General features: G+C 41.8%; 1 protein-coding gene across 3 annotated transcripts in view; it reads right to left on the bottom strand.

The window, feature by feature from the left end:
• The window catches only part of arhgap27l (Rho GTPase activating protein 27, like), a 39,165-nt gene extending 20,177 nt beyond the window's left edge, over positions 1-18,988 (bottom strand). For 2 of the 3 annotated variants that reach the window (XM_066674245.1, XM_066674246.1), the window contains exons 1-2: positions 18,855-18,988; positions 7,420-8,332 (exon numbers count right to left, since the gene is read on the bottom strand). In XM_066674245.1, the coding sequence (XP_066530342.1) occupies positions 7,420-8,280 (861 nt within the window). In that variant the 5' untranslated portion in view covers positions 8,281-8,332; positions 18,855-18,988. Of the gene's footprint in view, positions 1-2,049; positions 2,186-7,419; positions 8,333-18,854 lie in introns of those variants that run through there. The other variant, XM_066674248.1, reaches the window with a different exon arrangement.
• Positions 18,989-22,351: the final 3,363 nt, after the last annotated feature.

Here is a 22,351-nt window from a genome sequence, read left to right as displayed (position 1 = left end):
AGGTACATATTACCGATTTTTTGTTTTTAATATCTGGCCCCATGTGTGAACCTTCGCCCACTCGAGGTGGTAAGCTAACACATACTCAAACAAGGGCTAATTTAATATGATCGGACACCTAATCAAGGCTATAGCTGGCCTAGGGCTGTAGATATAACCTACATATTACAGACACCAGTGACCCATTAATATAATAAAACATTCTGAAAAAACAGCTGTAAGGCATCTCAGTCACTGACATGTAAAACCGAGGAGACGTAATCCACACTTTTACAGTTACATCACCACTGAAAATTTAAAAAACGTGAGGCCTAACCTAAAGGTAATCCCACACATGGTCCAGAATTTGGGTTAATATTAATCAAACTGTTCACCTTTTTAAACAGTAATATGGATCAAAGTCAATGTTTTGAATTGTGCTTGTGACATTCTATCAATGATTTGTGTTGCTAGATTGCAAGACGTCCAATGACAACACTGTATTTTGACCCCGTTCTCCGTGACCAAATGTCGTGGCCCGAGTACCACACACTGACCTCTTTTCTACTGTGAAATCTGATCAAGTTTATCAATTGTTCAGACAACACTGTAGATGTAACTCAGAGCTATTAATACCTCCATAAAAGTAGCTACAGTTTCTGCTATATATGGTATTAAAAGTTGCATGGGGGATGTACATCGCCTGGCTGACTTCCTCTAGAAAATCCAGATAATCAGGTTTTATTAATCTGAGAGGGAACAATAATTCACCCAACACCTTATGACAGAGAAGTTACCACATGCAAACACACAGATACACACACAGGCCTTTAACATCTGATTTCATTACTTTACAACACAACGGACTACCAGCAGGCTTACACACTCAACACAAGAGCTGCCTTTGACTCATTAAATGCACAATTTAATTAACACACCCCCTTAAACGAGTGTGAGAGTCATCATCTAAGAATGTCAAAATCAATATGATGACTGTGTTGTTGGAAAACTGCCTGCACTCTCTCACTCTCTCTCTCTCTCTATCATTTCCAGGTTGTACATGTTATAGTGCAGGAAATAAACAGAAAGCCAATAAACCAATGTAACTGGACGCTTAAGCCCTAAACTTGAGACGGAATAAACCCAACAGCTTATTTACAGTTTAAAATGGGTATTAAGTGCTCTTAGGTACTATTTTGAGTATTTTTTTTACTCTGATACCTTAACTTCAACTGAAGTAAATTGCTGAGAAATGTAATAATCTGTTTTGATATTTTAAGGGGTAAATATGATTATGTTACACTGATAAAAGGTAACAGCATCATTACAGCTCTCTCAGTATTGAACAAGTCTCCTGTCTGAGGTTTTATTTGTTTCATATTTTTGACCAAAGTATGGAAAGAAGAGAACAGCCACCAGACTTAACTTTCCACTCTATTTATGAAAAAAAAGATGGTTCCACTCATTACTTTTCTTGCTGGAACCTTTAATAATATCCCATGTAGTTTTAATAAAGCAGAACATGTTCCTGGAAGCACCTTTATGGGTTCTAGAGGTGTGACAATCTGCAGAACCCAAAAAGTATCACGCAGGGACCTCACATTTTAGAGTGCAAGGATTTTACAACACTACCACTCTCTGGTGAAAACATGTTTTATCTGACACATTAACTTCCACTTTACAAAATGCGTAAGGTATAGGCCTAGTATTCACACAAAATACAAAGCAGGCAGAGGATGAGAACTAGAATGAGTACCAGTCTATGAAAAGCAGACATCTTCTGGACATGGTAATGAGGTGGCTTACCTCCTGAGGTTGCCTCAGGATATTTAAACAGCCACACGTTTTACCTTTGTTGCTTGTAGGCTCTTACTCCTCCACAACAACGAGTTTGCTGTCAGCTTCACTGTAAAAAGACCTATTAGTCTGTGAAATGCCAGAAATATGATATTAAAACCAGTCTTCTTCAGACTTGCTTACTTCGACGCTGGGCTTGATAATAACCCACGCTAGTCTTGTTCAGACTGGCTAAAACGTGTCACTGAGTTTAATACACACAAAAAAAGCTACCTTTGGACTCTCCACCGCGGTGTTAGAAGCTCCCCAGCGCTGAAATTCAGTCATTTATTTCTGAGCTTGCTGGTGTATAAGCTCTAGTGAGTTTGCCTCTGACAGAGAGGCGGATACACCTGAGGCAGTACAGAGCCTTCCCCCACGCGCTCAGAGGGCGGGGCTATAGGCGGGCTCTTAACCCTTCACCGCCAGCTTCAAAACAAACCAATGCGAAGAAGCTGTGAAAGGCCCATTGTTGTTTTTATATGATTTGACCCTACCCGTCCTTTTTCAAAGCGTTATCTAGGCCTCTGTATCTGTTACAAAATGTAGTGGTTAAAATCTTTCCCAGCGAAACGGAACAAAACTTCAAGAGGCTTATACGCCATCAGCAGGCGGTTATGCTAGCCCACAGTGATAGCAACTTGACTAGCAACTAGCTGCTGGACTGCTAGTTAATTTTATGGCCTTATATGCCTTCAGAAGCATTCCACAATTACCCACTTCTAATTGTTTAATGATATAAAGCCTAATTTCAGAACCAGAGTCAGATTTATTGGCCAAGTATGTGGGTACACACAGGTATCTAAATATCTAGTCTAATATTAATCTAACTGTATAGGTGAGGGGCAGAGGGATACATGGACATAGAGGTGGGGACAAATTGCATATTCAAGGAGTTAAGCATAGAGTTAAGCCACTTAGGGAATGCAAATAACCCTCAAAATCTTTTTAACTTAATCTTGACTGAGTAACGTAAAGAATATTGTGTTGTTTTACTTTTGTTCCCGTGCAATTTTTCTACTCGGATTATCTGTGATCTGTGAGGGATTGTGAACAATAGTCTTCCCCAAAATGCTCTGACGCACATATGTGCATCTATTCAGTTACTGTAAGGTGATTCTATTGTGGACAGTGTATTATGTATCATTTCAGAGAATTAAACTTGTATGAAAATGTAATAAATGCTCTGAAGCATTTGCACTAAGCCACTGTGTTAAATGTGAAGTGTGGGCTAGAATGTGAAGTGTGTATAAAGCCCCCATAACTGGACTGTGGAGCACTGGAGCTTAATGGATCTCCATTCAATACCTTTTGAGAGACTGCTTTAATGATGAACAACATATCATCCAGCATCATTGCCTGACCTTACATTCCAACAGCATCTAGTTTAAAGGCATCCCAGAATAGTAGAAGCGTTACATTGTTACCCTTAATTTTAGAAGAAATATTGGATGAGCAGGTGTCCTGATTTGACCATATACTGTAGGTGATGTGATAACAGTATTTAGCTACAGTGCCGACAGAAAGACAACACACAGACAAGAATAAACACTTGTGTTTGTATGTGTGTGTGTGTGTGTGTGTTCTGGCCGGCATGTTGGTCTTGTTTGGGATAGAAGCAGATGGGTGAGGTTTGGAGCATTGTAGGAAAAGACTCCTCCTGTGTTCTGTAAACAGTTGAGGCTTGAGGGCAGCTGCCAAGATGAAGCAGCTAACCTTGGTCAATTGGGAATGCTTGAATTTCTGTCCTAACTTCAGTGAATATAAATGTTAGATAAGTGCCTTCACTGACTGCAGTTAATGGACGGAAAGTATAAAAATCATAGCATGTAAAGAAGCAATTGTCTGTCTCTCTGTGAGATACAGAAGCATGTCATGAAGTCCAAATTCTTTTCACATCAGAATATTTTATATGATGACACATAATAAAACAAAAACAAATTCATAATTATATTTCAGTGTTATATCTCAGAGGGCAACTACACAACCATTCCCTTATTTGGTTTCTGTGTTAAATCACAGTCAGCACATTAGAGTGTGTGAATTTTTATGCCACAGTGATTTTGTATGTGTGGTTGTGGTGTCAAAAGCTGAGAAGCACACACACACACATACATACACACACACACAATTGCTCTGTAACCTGATACAGGCACTCTGTAAACTTCCCTTCAGTTACACAGGTATCTGACACTATCCAAGAGTGCTTAATAGCCCCTCCTATAAGAAAAATACACGGTAGGGCCAAAGGTTTGAACAGAAATGAGGCCAATTGCGGATTCTGGATGATTAGTTTTCAACCATAAAAGCCATTCTAATTTATCTATAGCTATGGATAAAAAAATCTGACCTCACAAAGATTCAGTTAAATTGCGATTCTTTTGAACGGTGGTTCTCAAGCTAGTCTTCAGGCCCACCAAGTTGACACATATTTTGATCCATTACAGCTCCCAACACAGGTATAAAGCATAAAATATGTGGACCATAGAATTTTTACATTTATAACCATGAATTTTAACTTCAAGGAACACTAGGTAGTATTTTCACCCTGGAATTACAGCTTAAATACCATTGTGATGCTTCACTGACTTGTAAATGGGGAATAGAGCCTCTGTCATTGCTACTCCAGACTCAGCAATAAAGAAATTGAACTATGTAACTTTTGGAGGAGGGTAGGAAACTTTGAAAATTTGAGAATGAGTACATGTTACAAATTAAATGTTTGGAAGCAGATGGTTTTATTTCATGCAACATTTTCATGTCGTAAAATTAAGCAAACTCAAAGTGTAATTTTTTTCAGTACAGTGTTACTTTAAAGATGAGGTAGGTGATTTTGTAGAAACCAGTAAATTTAAGTAATTAAAAAAAAAAAAAAGAATCCACACCCTGCTTTCAGCCCTCCTTCCAAAGCCACTACCATAATTTTAACACTTTTTTAAGCTTTTATTACATTTAATATCAGTTGTAGCAGTAACCAAAGTAAATTAACGTACAATTAACTCAAATAAATCACCACCATATTTTAATTGATATTACGTTTATCCACGCACTAGTAATAATCAAATTACCACATCAGATCTGTTAACTGCGTAACTGCTTAACTTGTGCAGACTTGTATTACTGCTGCCATTAAAAGTAAAAAAAAAAAAAAAAAAAGCCTGTGTTCCTTGAGTATTTGTACTTAGGCACATGAGCATTGTTTAAGATAACATGAATATTTATGATAATAAAAAGTGAGATAAATAGAATTTAGCAATGATGTAAATAAACAACGCATATGCAAATGTCATTCATTAATTTCTTTCTAATTCTCATTCTCACTGTGTGCTTCTGCTACACCTTTTTCTTTGTCTCACTGCTGCAAAAGCTCAAGCTTTAAAAGCTTTAGGTAGCGCTATAGCATCTAAAAGAATGTAGGAAGTAAATGAATAAAAAGGCCATAGTGCTAATGGTTCCCACACTGTAGCTAATTCTTTCCTTACAGTGACAGATTTCTAGACCTTTCACTGTGGTCACAACACCATCCTGATAAAACTGTACACAGCCAAAACACTAATATTTTAGACTAATGTTTATATATATATATATATATATATATTCTTTATAGTTTGTATCTACCACCATTTTTCAAGGTCTTAACTTGTTAAAACTAAGCTAATGTCTCCATAAATCCTTCCTAGGAAAGACTACAAACGTTTGAAAACCAGTTTACAGCCATGCTGTGACTTGTACTTTTGGTTCAAGCAGATATTAATGAAACGGTTTCACTCACTAAAGCTTGCTAAGACATTATTATATCACTACATGCTTCACATACAGTACTTTGCCTTGGAGACCACAAGAAATTCAAAAGTGTCATAACATATTTATGTAGCAGGACTAGCAAACATCTGGTCTCAGATAATGAATTGAAGGGTTAGCATTAGCATTGTTTGATTTAACTTCCCTAGCTTCCATTGTGTCTATTTCTGGCAATAAACCACAGGCAAGCTGGGGCTGACCGAGGAAACCACTGCAATGTTGCTGTCATACAAAAATCTTTCTGTAAATTTAGCCAGCACATTAAAACAGTAAATTAGCATAGCTCCCAGGGGGGCAGATTCATACTACGTACAGCTGTAGTAACAAAAATGCTTCACTGTCCCAGTGTTCAAACTGAATTTGGAACAACTGGCATATTGTTTCCAAAAACTGAACAGAGGTGTTGCTTTTCAAATAATATTAAAACAAATGCTAATACAGTTGAGCTGAGGAAAGAGATTATGGCTGTGTTTTCTGTGAATTTGGTATAACATCTTTTATTTCCTCATGTGGAATCCTACCCTAATAAGTGACTTATGATCTGCTGAATTATGTTATGTTTCACACTGCTACACTCCAACAGAGCTGTTGCTAAGGACTCTTTTATTTCACTAGCACCACTGACTAGCTTGCTAATGCTAGTTCTGGCTTTAGTAAACAGAGGCAGGAAGGAAAAAACATGAAAACTATAAACATTTATGTGCTTTTTGTTCCAGATCTGACACACTGAAGTCACTTGTGGTTGGGCACAATTACTTTTATTAAATTCTTCATTCATCTGACTATTAGCATGTAGCCGACAAAAATGCATTTAAAAACACATCAAATGTCTTCACTCCAGAATTATGACTGTGCGTGCACATAAACATTTGAACACTCAAATTCTTTCAATTATGTTTGTTTTGAAGTTGTTTGAGCTCATCATATCCTGCCCTTGTTGGGGAAAGGCTGTAATATCCTGTCCTGAAGTCACGTTTACAGCACACACTCAGTCTTTCCTCTGCTCTCCATTGTTCCAATTTTGTTCCTGTCATCAAAGTTTGTGAGTTCAGTTTGTGACCTTAACTTCATGACTAAGCTAAACAAACTAAACTTCTGAACATGGATTTAATATAATAACTGTCCTCCTATTGGACACTATTGGTCTTAATTGGATTAAATTCTATTTGGGACCAGTTCTTGTGGCGTACATCCAAAAATGTGATTGTGACAGAAGTAAACGTTAAACCCAGGAAGACCACGTCCCATTATAATGCCTGTGTCAGCAATGGAAACAGTGCCTCCCAGTGGTGTTTCTTTTTCTTTGCTGTAACCAACACGCCTTAAAATCCAGCGAAAACTAACTGAAAATGATCCGTGTGAATGAAGAGACAGGGAGAAACAGAACTCAATTTCACAACAGGGAAAATCCTATACTCCTAAGCAATCTGAGAGAGTCATATACACTACAAAGGAGACCTGTCACCATAACATGAACCTATAATACAGATGAAAAAAAGGGTTCATAGGATGTCAATGGCTTTACACAAGCATTCTCTTTTCAGGCACCATAAATACCCTTAGACATACGCTGCTCTTTTGAACAGTCAGAATTGCCAATGAATGTCAACGTCAATCACCTGTGAGTGAATTTGAAAATGACTGTTTATGACTAAGAGTTTCACGGGAAACTGATCTCCGAGGATCACAGTAGAGCTGCACAAAATGGACATAATTCTATATATGCTACATATTGTGTTTTCAGTGTCCCGTGTTCAGTTTTGAACCCTTGAAGTGGTTAATTGGTATAACTGCAGTCCTTACCTTGGTTTGTGGCACAGATTCGGGCGCACTGATTACAGGCTCTTGCGCAGCACTAGTCTCTTCAGTTTTTATCAAATCATCCAGTTTCAGGTCCTGTATGGACTCATAAATGTTCTCAGAGTCTGAGGAGACTGTCGGTTCCGGGCTGGACTCCTCTTCCGGCTCTATGATGGGCTCTGGCTTTGGGGGCAGTGCCTGATGCCTGGACTCATTGAGGTTCTTGACTGATGGAGGTTCCACAGGCTTGGCCTGGCGAGGGATCGGGTCAGCAGGGCTAAAGCTGGGCACACGGGATTTCTGGGACGCATCATCTATGGGCACACCTTTGGAACCAAACAGTAAGTTGGGTGCGAGGCTAAGTCTCTTTTTCTGCTGGGCAGCATCAATAGTAGGGACTGTAGGGGCAGGGTGAAGGGATAAAAGTGAGTCTGTCAAGCCTCCATGCAGGTAAGACGGAGGCTCGTGGATGTCCAAAGGAACGCCGAAAGTGGACATGCGGTTCTCTGTCTTGCGACAATTCCCTGGAGAACGTAGCCTGATGGTCACCTCATTGGGCTTGGCCTTTTCTGTCAGTTCAGGTGCAGGAGGCTTTGTCTCAGGCCCTGGAGGGTCCACAAAGTCCAGTGGTGAGGGGAGAGTGGCAGGCAACTCCTTAACGTACTTTGCAGGGATGTAGAAGGGCTTGGCGCGCTCATCTCTGCGCACGTGCCACCAGTGGTCATTTGTCTTAGCCAGAAGGGTGTACCGCTCATTGGGTTTGATGTACACCATGCAGCCATCTCGACCCATGTACTCATACTCAAACTCCACCAGTACCAGGCCCAAGCTGCATGAAGACGCCATCTTACCCACTTCACCCATCGCCCCACACCTGCAGAGGATACGCTGGGGTCACGACTCAAGCAAAGCCCTCCTGTGGGTCAAAAACATCAGAGCATTAGAAGAGGCATGGATTCATGAAGGCCAATCTAGTCAATATTCTTTAATCTGTCTTAAGTACAGTTCAGCTGTGACCCCTACGTGCCCTTGCTGTTGCCTGGGCTGAGTAATACAGAGGGATTTTCTGGAGATCTGATGTATTCTCTTGATTGTTTTGAAGTCATTTCCCTCATGCATGACGTTCAGTTCAAGGCAGGAAACTGAATTAATGCATTTAATATTTAATAATTAATAAATAATAATTCACATGGTAAATACCTTAACCTTCATTCATTCATTTTCTGAAACTGCTTCATCCTGAACAGTGTCATTGGTGGGTCCAGAGCCTACCCAGTATCATTGTGCGTAGGTCAGGAACACACCCGATACAGGGTGCTGTTCATTCACTCACTTACTTGATTTTTTTTAATTTTTTGTGATTGATATATTGTACCAGAAATAATTGTGATATATTATTGATATTTTATTCCACTGATATTTATAAATAATATAACATTATTCATTCATTCATTCATTGTCTGTAACCGCTTATCCAGTTCAGGGTCACGGTGGATCTGGAGCCTACCCGGAATCACTGGGCGCAAGGCAGGAACACAACCAGAAGGAGGTGCCAATCCTTCACAGAGCAACACACACTTACACATTCACTCACACACTCACACCTACGGACACTTTTGAGCCGCCAATCCACCTACCAACATGTGTTTCTGGACTGTGGGAGGAAACCGGAGCACCCGGAGGAAACCCACGCGGGCACAGGGAAAACACCGTCAGTCACCCGGAGCGGGACTTGAAACCACAACCTCCAGGTCCCTGGAGCTGTGTGACTGTGACACTACCACTGTATTCAATATTCAAATCTGACTCTGGAGAAGAGAATGTAATGTACCTTTAGGAAACACAACTGAATTTTAAAACCGCTGTTGCACCTTTAAAAATACATCTATGCTGTTTGTACCTTTAGTGTACAGTACCTTTTTTCTCTGACAGTTCATATACATCTCAGTGTCATTGCTGGACTGAGAACAGTCCACCAACCAAAAATATCCAGCTGAGAGTGTCCAATGGGCAGCGTGACCACAGTGGCTGCTGGAAAGTATGCAGAGCAACAGACAGACTACAGTCTGTAACTGTAGACCTACAAAGTGCTTCTGTATGGTCAGTGAAGCTGAGAGAGTGGACAGTTTGTGTAGAGACTATGAGGTAGTAGTAATGTGGTAGTAATGACTGCTCTGGGTGTGATGTTAAGGATAAATAAGATCTGAAATCAGCAGCTAGATTATCTCTACTTACTTTACAGCCCACAGAACCTGAATAAAGTCATAGGTTGTCAAATGCCTTAAAGGATCATAAAACACTTGAACTGTGACACACACAGTATAATTCACTTTGACTCAGCTATGAAGATTGTGTAAGAAGTCCCCACGTTATATATAACCCAAATGCACGTGGATACTTCTCAAGCAACAGTAGAAACTGAAATGCTAATGTGGCTAAAATGAATGAATTTAGGATTTTAAAAAAATGCTAGAGCTATTTTCTTTGGGTGAGTCATGTGACAGCTTTTCCCACACACCTCGAGAGCACATTAGAGTAAACATGGGAAACCTCATCATTGCTCTGGCCCACGCCTTGGGTCCACAGCTAATGTTTAACCTCAGAAGAATGCAAGGCTGTCATCTGTGTTAAATCTGACTCTCGTGGGCAGGTAGCTGCTGCCAGGCTGTACAAGGCTGGATCAGATTTCTTACTGAATCACGAAGAAAGCTGCTCCACAGCCCAATGCAAATGAAATGATACGTCCCGAAGCAGCTGAACATGAGCCTGTAGAGCATTGCCCCAGTGTGTGGAGCTCTATGTAGTATATACATTTGATAAGAGTCATAGTGGATTTGATGATCCAGGGCTAATCATATCCACTTCAGTGCCTGACTTCACTAATGCCCTCATGGCTGAATGCCTTCAGATTATTTAAACTTGCAGACAGTCCAAGAAACACTAGAAACACTCAGAGATAAAGATTGCTGATGAAAACATTTGCTGAGAGCTTTGCTGTTGATCGTAGTTTATCTCCTTATCGGCCTTTGGCATTTGAATCTCATTCACCTACTTAAGGAGATTACTGCACTACAAGCAGAAACAGCACAGTTCCAGCGTATTGTAGCACCAAATACACTAAAGGACATATTGCCCAAGAAATCCAAAGAATATCTCAAGAAATAAAAAAAAATAATCCAGATAATCCAGGCACAGTGTTCTAAACATTTCCCCTATCATCTATTGATCATGGTATTTATCCCCAAGGATGCCTGAGACATTCTGGATAGCCCTCCCCTCGCACTCATCCACCTCTCTGCTTTCTTGCGTCTGTCGTCTGATGTGACATATCTGGGCAGTTTGCGTTCCTCTCCGGCTTGTTTGGCTGATTAGTTTTTGCATTAGCTGTGGTTCAAAAAGAAGTGGTGGGCTGGCCTCACATGTCTTAGAGGATGTATAGTGACACTGGAGAAAGTTGAAACGTATTAAAATAATTATATAATTATTTTTATTATGTTTGTTTTTTAAAGAAAAAGAAGAAGAAGAAGAAAGAAAGATGTCCGTTCCTGTTTGGTCAGAAGCACAGTCCTGATTGGTCAAGAGTTGCATCATAAGGTGTCACGCTGTTATATACCAGTAGACATTTTCATTATCACGTGATAGAAAATGTATTTATTAACAAGGTTAATATTTGCTTGATACACAAAAAATGTAACATTTAAACAATAATCCACAATCATGAGAAAAACTGCATGGTAAAAATTAACTTTAAAAAGTTGAATTCAAAAAGATTGTTTTGTGAAAATAGGGCTGTGCCCCTTGTTTTTTAACTTGAGGGACGCCATCTTGTGATATCTGTGCAAAAGTTTGAATTTGCAGTGAACCTATCATGCCTTTATCCGCAGTAAAGCAGCTTTGCCATCTCAGTTCTCAAACATGGAGGTGAACAACGACTTAAGGTGGCAACCAAAAACACATTTGCAGGCCACGAAAACAATGGGCCATCAGTGACGTTTCCTTTTGCTCTTTCCTCCAGCTGAACTTTTGGCCAACGTCTATTTTTCATCAGCTAATCACCACCTATGTCACTTGATTTTTTGGTTTTTGTGGTGACCTACTAAACACACTTCCTCTGCCTGTTTAGTCTGACACTGTTGCGCAAATGGTGGGCAGGAAACCTTTGTGCTGCCTTCAGCAAGTGCTGAAACATTGCACGAGAAGAAAATGCCCTGCTGCCACCGCCCAAGATCAGCTTTTTTCGTCTTCTCTAACAATGGCTTTTGGACTGGGATTTGGGTTGAGAAATGTGTTCTAGATCAGCACAAAAAGGGAAATTGCAGATCAAAACAAAGAGCTACCCAGAAGCCATTGCAGTCTGATAAATGTGTAACAGGAAGTTCCTGCTCCCCCAGTCCTTGGCCCAGCTAGGGCTCGTCAAAATGAAGCCAGCCTCCTTTAGCCTCCCCCTCTTTACCCGGAGCACAGAACCAATTCCCTTTTTGAAGATGAGTGACATCAAAGTTTGTGTTCCATTGCAGTTGCTTCTCCTGGGAGCTTTAATTCAGCGTTTATCTCCTAGCTCAGGGCAAAAACCACATAACAGACCAGTTTGGATTTGTGGTGATGTTTCTGAACACTTTAACAGATGAGAGCTGCTCCCAAACTTCCTGAGCTCGACCTGTTAGATTTGTCCTGGTCTAGCTTTGGGTTCTGTATAAAGCTTTAAATCATTTAAACTCTGTGCACTAACATCTGCAGAGACATAACTAGACAGGAAATACACATTGAAAGTGAAAATACACTCATTCCAGGCAAACACATATTACCTGGTGCCTACACCATGTGTCCACCATCTTGTACCCCATTGTCTCATTCCAGGTTTGAAACACCTTCAACATACAGTAAAGTTTGTTTCATTTTTTTCAAGGAACCAGGAATGAATGTATTTTTAATAGACTGATATTGTCAGGTGTTTATTCATTCATTCATTCATTCATTCACTCATTCATTATCTGTAACCCTTATCCAGTTCAGGGTCGTGGTGGGTCCAGAGCCTACTCTGAATTATTGGGCGCAATGCAGGAACACACCCTGGAGGGGGCACCAGTCCTTCACAGGGCAACACACATTCACATCTATGGACACATTTGAGTCGCCATTCCACCTACCAGTGTGTGTTTTTGGACTGTGGGAGGAAATCGGAGCACCCGGAGGAAACCCACGCAAACACAGGGAGAACACACCACACTCGTCACAGACAGCCACCCGGAGGAAACCCACGCAGACACAGGGAGAACACACCACACTCCTCACAGACAGCCACCCGGAGGAAACCCACACAGACACAGGGAGAACACACCACACTCCTCACAGACAGTCACCCGGAGGAAACCCACGCAGACACGGGGAGAACACACCAACTCCTCACACACAGTCACCCGGAGTGGGACTCGACCTCCAGGTCCCTGGAGCTGTGTGACTGCAACACTACCTGCTGTGCCACCGTGCCACCTCGTGTTTATTTATATTTATATTTTTTTTTTATTTATATATAACATTTAAAAAAATAAAGATAAAGTTTATTCTCAATTTTTTTTCTTTACAGTTTCCATACAACGCTGTTATAAAAAACACTGGCACATACTCAAAAAGGACAAAGTGGCCAAATGTTTGCAAAACAGGCTTTACCTGAGGGAGTCTCTTACACGTCTTTTGAAACCTGAGGTTTGTCAGGCGGTCAGATAATCTGATTTCTGACCTTTTTACAGTGCATGGGAAGCTGCTGAGTTGTAAATATGTGACAGAATTTGCAGTCTGTCACAAGAGCAAAGAATAATAAAAAAGAGTCATGATTCAGTAACAGCTTTCAATAGGGTTCATGTGATTATGCTTGTATTGCAGTAGGTCCTCAGAGTTACATTCATTTATTCATTATCTGTAAGCGCTTATCCAGTTCAGGGTCACGGTGGGTCCAGAGCCTACCTGAAATTGGGCATTGGGCACAAGGCAGGAATACATCCTGGAGGTGGCGCCAGTCCTTCACAGGGCAACACAGACGCATACACACACACATTCACTCACACCTACGGACATTTTTGAGTTGCCAATCCACCTACCAACATGTGTTTTTGGAATGTGGGAGGAAACCGGAGCACCCGGAGGAAACACATGCATACACAGGGAGAACACACCAACTCCTCACAGACAGTCACCCGGAGGAAACCCACAAAGACACAGGGAGAACACACCACACTCCTCACAGACAGTCACCCGGAGGAAACCCACAAAGACACAGGGAGAACACACCACACTCCTCACAGACAGTCACCCGGAGGAAACCCACGCAGACACAGAGAGAACACACCACACTCCTCACAGACAGTCACCAGGAGGAAACCCACGCAGACACAGAGAGAACACACCACACTCCTCACAGACAGTCACCCGGAGGAAACCCACGCAGACACAGAGAGAACACACCACACTCCTCACAGACAGTCACCCCGAGCGGGAATCGAAGGTCCCTGGAGCTGTGTGACTGCGACACTACCTCCTGCTCCACCGTGCCGCCCCCTCAGAGTTACATGTAAAATGTATTCTCGGTTATCCCTCTGTAACCTCTAACATTTCTAATTATTTTAGGTTGTTGGACTACAGTTGCACAGCAAGCAAAGCATGGTGCCTTTATAAAACACACGGCTTTCTTAAAATTCAGGTGCTAGGTCCTTAGCTACTTGGTTACCTACTTCTAATATAATTTACACTTCGGGCAGGAAAAGGAGTCGCAAATTTTACATATAAAGAGCAGAGCAAGAGGTCTGGAAAGTCCAGGAAATGTGACCTGCCAAGAAATTATAAAGGTAACAATCATAAATTAAAACCTCAATGTGTGAACAAAATTATTAACTATACCTTAACTATAACTATAGACATAACTGACCTCACTGTCTCTGGGCGGGATAACTCACGGTCCCACAGTCGCTCAGCGCGATGCTAACCAATTTAGACTTACGCCTTAGCTGACATAACAGAATTGATCATTCATATTCTAATCTTTCAGCTTGCTACCCTTGTGTTATTGGGTCCCAGTTATAAGCCCACCCTGATACTAGTATTCTAGTGATACAAAATATATTGACAGATGCAATAGTGAAGAAACTTTAAGACATGTTTCAAACTCATTCGCTGCAAACTGCTTCAAACAACACAATGCATTTGAAAAGCAGACCTTGTCTCTTTCGTTCCACGACTTGTCTGAACATGCCTGTGACAGTGCGGTGAGGAGTGAGAGACGTGTAGTACCAAACCTCCAGGGGGAGGGAATCCACAGCAACTGACAGCCAAGCAACTGCTTCTCTGCTATACCAGGGGAACTGAGCGCAACAGCAACCCTGAGGCCTGCCATCCACCTCTAGCAAAAAGGATTATACAGCAGTGGAAACCTCCCATGTTATATTGAATGAGAAATATATTCTTTTTATGGATTCGTTTTTAAACGTGGTATTTTAGGAAAATGGCGGCATATTGTCATTACAATTGTTCCGCCACATTCCGCTCAAAACGGGAATGGTCCTGGGTTTTATCCTCACATCAGTCACTGTGTGTTCTCCCAGTATCTGTCTGGGTTTCTTCCAGACGCACAGTCCAAAAACAGATGTTGATAGGTGGATTAGCTGTATGAAACTGTCTACATGAGTGAGCGACTGGGTGAGTATATGTGGTGACCAGTGATGGATTAGCGCCCATATATTCCATGGAGGCTCTGGTCCCACCATAACCTTGATCAGGATGAAGCAGCTACAGAAAATAAAAGCATGAAACAATGAATACAATGTGATTAGTAGAGTGTAGTGTGAAACACGGCAGGCGATGCTTCAGTGCTTTGAAAGGAACGTCTTGCAGCAAGACCTCGATAATGTGATTGAAACCGAAAGCTGCAGTTATATATTTATGTATTTACTGTATGTACATGATTGTTTCTTGCACTAACATCTGCAAATGCAGTGTATGTTGTGAAAAGAGAACCAACAAAACATGTTTTCATTCCTTTGCTTATGACCAAACCACACTGGGGCTTATACTGGAGTGTGTGTTTGTTTGTGTGTGTGAACCCTCATGGACTTGAATAGACTCAGAGAACTGTCAGAACCTGTTTGGCAACTCTCTGAAACCTTTGGTGCGTCCTACTAAATGACACTCACACCGTCTTGGGCTGCGATTCATCATGTTGGAGCAGGTATGCCAAAGAAAATGTTCTTGGTATCTGTGCGTGCTGCAGGCAGAGGTGGAGGACAAGGTGGGGGCTGAAGAGAGGGAGCGCCAGTGGAAGAACAATTGGAGGAGGCCGTTTCTATTCAGCTGCTGTTTAAACACGGAAACCTCTTGTTTTCCTCCCTGTGACCTCGCTACAGCGCGTCGGCTGACCCCTGCAGGATGTCCACTCTGGAGGGGATAAAACGGAATGGCTAGCTTCAGCTTAGCCCATAGCCCCACGACCACTGAAGCACTTCTGTATCATCCACACCTGCTTCCAGATTTAGTTCCAGCCAAGGTTTGGAGAAAGGTTACATAGAGCCAGAGGCTGGAGACTCAGCCCAAACCTTGAGCACTTATTTTATTCTGGCAGAAGGCAAAAGCATTTCCTGTGTTTTACAAGAACATAATGAAAATAACTCATGCTAACGCTATGATGCTAATGTTGCTAATGTGGCTTTCACACAAAGTATAAGCCTAAAGAACACACATGACTCACACTGTTAAGTAATGTCATATAGATTTATCTATAAATAGAATTTAAGCACAACGCATAGCTGAAGCTGTAGCAGCCGCTGCCTCTGGGTTCTTAATGAAAATGTCACTGAAATGCTTTGGTCAAAATACCACAAAGATCCATCAAAACAGCACCATTTTACCCTGTGTATACCCTGTGTGCCACAGCTCAGTTCAGTGCGAGAGCCCAGGAGTAAGGAGCAAGAAGCAGAAGCTCTGGAATTTAGCCATTTTTGCTTGGTTCTCTTTTTTTATTTTTTAAATTTAATCAGTACACTTTGCTACACTTAACCTTGCCTTTGCAGCCTCACAAATGTGGGTCTAGCACAGTGATTGTAGACTGTGTAAGTGGCTGCATCTTATTTTATTATTATGTTTTCAGAGTAGGCAGATCAAAATTAGTTTTTGCATTGGTAGGGTCCAGATACCAAAATAATGTGTACATGCACTTTACATTCATTATCTGTAAGCGCTTATCCATTTCAGGGTCGCGGTGGGTCCAGAGCCTACCTGGAATCATTGGGCACAAGGCAGGAATACACCCTGGAGGGGGCGCCAGTCTTTCACAGGACAACACACACACACTCACACCTACAGACACTTTTGAGTCGCCAATCCACCTACCAACGTGTGTTTTTGGACTGTGGGACGAAATGGAGCACCTGGAGGAAACCCACGCAGACACAGGGAGAACACACCACGCTCCTCACAGACAGTCACCCGGAGCGGGAATCGAACCCACAACCTCCAGGCCCCTGGAGCTGTGTGACTGTGACACTATCTGCTGCGCCACCGTGCCTCCCGTGTTAATATATAACATTTAATAAAAATATAAGAAGGCCATGCTAGCCAAGGTAAAACAGATTAAGAATGGCTTTAAACTTCCTAGAACATAACAGCTGTAAAAGTACAGGCTTCTAGTTTCAGACAGAAGCATCACATTACAGCAATAAGAGTCCATGGGCAAGACTCCCAACTCTGCATTTGCCTGACATTTCACATTGTTACAGTTGTAAATAGCTGTGGATTAGAGTGTTGTAAATGTTAAAACCTGGTTCTACAAAAGCTTAAAGACCGTGAGGGCCTTAGTGGGAGACAGATGGCTTGGAAAATTGGACTTCTATGGAATGTACCATGCTTTTGCACGGCTGGAGCAGGCCTGTGGAGTTTCGCTGTTGCTCCACACCCGTCTCAGCTCCACACACTCAGGAATGCAGCGCAAGCCACTGTTTCAGTCCACACACACCACCATGTTACTCAGAAAACACACACTGAAACACCCCGTAACCCACACATCAAAAGGCTGCTCAAAACAAGTCTGGCATACGCACATCAAAACAAGGCCAGTGCACCAAAACACTCGTCTAACTGAAGACTGTTTAGTCTCTTACATCAACAGTCTTCAAAACAATGATCTTGAGTAGAGCATAAGACCTGGTTCTTTGGAAGACAACGGTAGTTAAATGCTGTTAAGAAGCTAATCCTAATATCTAATGGAACCAGGCTTTGACGGGTACCTCCTTAAAGCAGAGCTGTTCATATCCAGTGCTTGAGGACTTTAGTCTCTCTGCTCAAACACACCTGATTTAGCAACGTGTTCTTAGGTCTAGTAGCTGTGATAACTACTGCAAACCTTCTGTTCCTGTATCACATTAGTGATACGAGCCGTAAAGGCTTTCTCAATCCAGTGTAACGAGCATGTGACATCACAACCCAATGAAATGTCACCATCCTCATCCCATTCATGGTTTCATAAATATGACTCTACAATCAGGCGGAATTATGTCATGTGCTTGGAAAATGCCTCATCATAGGCCTCCACATAGATATATATATATACAGAAACTTCCTTATTCCTGCTGTAAATAAGATTAAAAACAGCATCACAACAAATCCTCTGTGTCTAAAGTGAAAGAAGCATTTTTAAAATGGCAACTTTAGCAAGTACCAATTGCTTCAAATGTTAGTTCATTGATCAAAGCTTTATTCCAAGTCATTAACTGCTAGTCTTTAATATTTAAAACAATGTGTTTGACCGATGCACGCTGCTGTATGTATTTTGCAGTAGTTCCTGGAACAAAATGGATATTATACACAAGTATGTATTTTTAACACGAGCATAGCCCATGGTTTAATACGAAAATTAATGATTAGATGATTCCTACCGAGTCTTTCATTAAGAAAAGTAGACGTCACCACTTTTCAGTGTATCTTCAAAGCAATGAGACAGATATTTTACACACCTTATTGTTTATGATTTTGTGGGGGGTGGGGTTCTCTGTAATGGTTTCACGGCACCTCTACATCCTTCCAGACCCATACAGTTAAGGTGTTTTCTCAAACTAAGGAACAACTCTGACGTTTGCGCTGCACTGGGTTAAGTAGCTGCTCCCATTTGTTGTAGATAAGCTACAAAGCTCAAGCAGATTTAGACAGGGCTTGTGGCTTGTGTCAACTTTTCTCTACAACTGGTGCTGGTGGTGTGGGGAAAACATCTGCCAGTCTGCTCAGCTACTCAGAGCACAGAGAGAGAGACAGGCTCTGTTTTTCACATACGCTTCAGCCCAATCATAAAGACCAACGCTGGAAAAGAAACTTTCTTTAAAGTACACAAAGTCATCGACAGACTGCGAAAATCACAGAGGCACAGGAGAGAAACAGAAAAGGAAGCCAGTCTAAGAAATGTTTACCTGGTGAAAGGGGAGTGCAGGACCATCTTAACCGGACGCCTCTCTCTCTCTCTCTCTCTTTCTTTCTTTCTTTCTTTCTTTTTTCTCAGTCTCTTTTCAGCAATTCCACATAGATATCGCAGTTTCTATTCCATTTTTCTTTCCTCTTCTGATTTTTGCTGCTTTTTTCTTCCTTCTTTGCTTTTGCGGCAGTGTTTTTTTTTGTTTTTTTTGTCCACCTGGTGTACGGCGTTTCAGTGCGCGGGGCCAGTGAGGGAGTTTGAGTGTGCGTGTGTGTGTGTGTGTGTGTGTGCGTGCGCACTAGAGCTTTGTGCCGGTTTCAGCTTGCCTGCCTCCTCTGTCTGCATTCATTTCCTGTTCCAGAACACACATCACAGCTTCAGAAGAGAGAGAGAGAGAGAGAGAGAGAGAGAGAGAGAGAGAGAGAGAGTTCTGCATCATGTTTCTATATTAGCAGCGATTTAAAGTAAGCAAGTATGCAGTGAACAGGTAACAGGTAAACAACAGCAATAACATTAAAATTACCACCATTTTATCAGCTCCACTGACCATAACGGGGCACTTTGTAGTTATACAATTACAGACAGTGCTGCTTTTGTAAGCCCACTTTCATGCTGTTTTTTCAATGGACAGGACCCCTACCTGGACCACCAACTACCACACTAACACACCCCCTCACTGCAACGCTGAGAATGACTGACCACCCAGTGCTGGTCCTGTTGGGGTCCTGAGCCACCTACAGTCTAATATTGTACAACTACAAAGAGCACCTAGAGCTGATAACATTATAACCATTTTAAGGTTTTGGTGGGATCTCTGTATATGAAAGTACCCATAAAAAATACTGGCCCACTGTTCGTTTATTAGATTTCAAGTCCACACAACCATTAAGTACAATATACTCATTTAACAGCTTCAGGTGAAAAGCACTAAACATATGTTTAAAAGAAAAGCATCACTTTAAGTGCTGTTTATATGATGTAATGTGTTTTGGTTCTCGGCCAAGTCCCTTAACGTTATATAACGTCATTTTTGAACTCAACTTGAACAATTTTGAAAAAAATGTCAATGTTTTTTATTATTATTTTTTTTTTCATTCATTCATTATCTGTAAGCGCTTTTCCAATTCTGGGTCGCGGAGGGTCCAGAGCCTACCTGGAATCATTGGGCGCAAGGCGGGAATACACCCTGGAGGGGGCACCAGTCCTTCACAGGGCAACACACACACATTCACTCACACTCACACCTATGGACACTTTTTGAGTCGCCAATCCACCTACCAAAGTGTGTTTTTGGACCGTGGGAGGAAACCAGAGCACCCGGAGGAAACCCATGCAGACACAGAGAGAACACACCACACTCCTCATAGACAGTCACCCGGAGGAAACCCATGCAGACACAGGGAGAACACACCACACTCTTCACAGACAGTCACCCGGAGGAAACCCACGCAGACACAGGGAGAACACACCACACTCCTCATAGACAGTCACCCGGAGGAAACCCACGCAGACACAGGGAGAACACACCACACTCCTCACAGACAGTCACCCGGAGGAAACCCACGCAGACACAGGGAGAACACACCACACTCCTCACAGACAGTCACCCGGAGGAAACCCACGCAGACACAGGGAGAACACACCACACTCCTCACAGACAGTCACCCGGAGGAAACCCACGCAGACACAGGGAAAACACACCACACTCCTCACACACAGTCACCCGGAGGAAACCCACGCAGACACAGAGAGAACACACCACAATCCTCACAGACAGTCACCCGGAGGAAACCCACGCAGACACAGAGAGAACACACCACAATCCTTACAGACAGTCACCCGGAGGAAACCTACTAGGAGTCTTTATGAACTGTGATTTTGCAATAAAATGAAAATATAGTCAATGATTGGGCTATGAACCGTGTATATAACAATACCAATAATTATATAATAATGTATCAATACTGTAATCCATTATAACAAGACAAAAAATCAATGGTTGCTAGGTGGACTGGCTGTACCAAAGTGTCTACAGGTGTGTGAGTGACTGTGTAAGTGTTTGTGATGACCTGTGACAGTCCGGGGTGTGTTCCTGCCTTTTGCCAATTGATTCTGTGTCGGCTACAAACACACTCACCCTGATGAAGACGAACCGGTTACAGAACATGAATAAATGAGTGTATATAAATATTGAGGTACAGTTTTATATGTCATTCAAAGCTTAATTACAGCTCTTTGGGAAGCTTTGGAGATTTTTCTTAGAAGAAGTTACATGTATTTTCTGGTTCTTTCACTGATGCATGCGTTTTAAAAAAATGCAATTTATATTTAAAGAACAGTTGTAAGCACATTAATTACAGAGTGTGCGACATAATTAGATGTTCATCTTCATCTAATGCTCTCTGAAGACTGACAATTCTATCACTGTCAGCTACTGAACTCAAAACATTTAACCAATGCAAAGAGTCCCCATGTGCTTTCTAATAATAGCCCGTGGTCTTTGAATCCCGCCCCTTCAGGCTCCAGCGGCTTTTCCCCTCCCTGCACTTGCACAAGTCCTGCAGTGATTCCACTGCGGCTGAGGAAGACAGGAACTGGGCGACGGCGAGGAGGCCTCCTATAGAGACTCAACCCAGAGAAGGAGCGTCTTTACCACTAAACCCACAGAATGGATGAGGGCCAAAAAATAAATAAAAAACCACCCCACCCGAGCTGCCAGAGAAAGGAATGTGTTGACAGGGTGGAGTGAATGAAAATGTGCTGTTCCAAATGGACTCTGTACTCGGTGTGTGTTTTGTTGACTTTCAATCTCTGCGTGTTGCGTCTGGCTCAAGGAAAACAAGTGGAAATGTTTTGATTAAGAGGGAAATATTGGTTTTCACCGACTGCTTTAGACAATAGTTCAGAGTTAATAAGACACCATTCCAACTTGTGAAATGTGCAGGTGCAGACAAATATAGAAAAAGCAGAAGGAAGTCTCAGAATACAGTGCTAAAGATAGGGGTTCCTCAGTGGTTCTTGGAGATATTTACACCTTGAAAAACCACAGTGGTCATTTATAGTTCTATATGGAGCCATCTGATTGCATGAATGTTAATTTACATGGTTAAATTTTTCTGTATAGCCCCAAAAAGCACTCCATGATTGGTATTATGTAGAACTTTTTGTACTGTATTAGTCCTTAGTATGTGAACAATTTGGTGAAACATTCAATGAAAGCTTCCTTGGGCAACCATCGCCGGTTCCACAATAGTAACACTTTAAAGAACCTCTTTCTGCATCAGAATGATCTCACAATTTCAGTACAAGAGTCTGCATTTGTTGTAATCATGGCTTCAGTGTTTGTTTTGTACAACCAACAGCAAACTAAGCTATGGTCAACTGGCCAGTTTCTAGTGAATAAGGATCTCTGGTCATCGCTAGGTGCCAGCAACGACATTGATCTTATTTATCGTGATTTTGAACCATCTACACCCCAAATAATCTCAGTGAACT

This window comes from Hoplias malabaricus, chromosome 6 (assembly GCF_029633855.1).
Source record: "Hoplias malabaricus isolate fHopMal1 chromosome 6, fHopMal1.hap1, whole genome shotgun sequence".
Classification (NCBI taxonomy): domain Eukaryota; kingdom Metazoa; phylum Chordata; class Actinopteri; order Characiformes; family Erythrinidae; genus Hoplias; species Hoplias malabaricus.
Note: the sequence above shows the minus strand (reverse complement) of the source record. Positions and strands in the feature narration are given on the sequence as shown.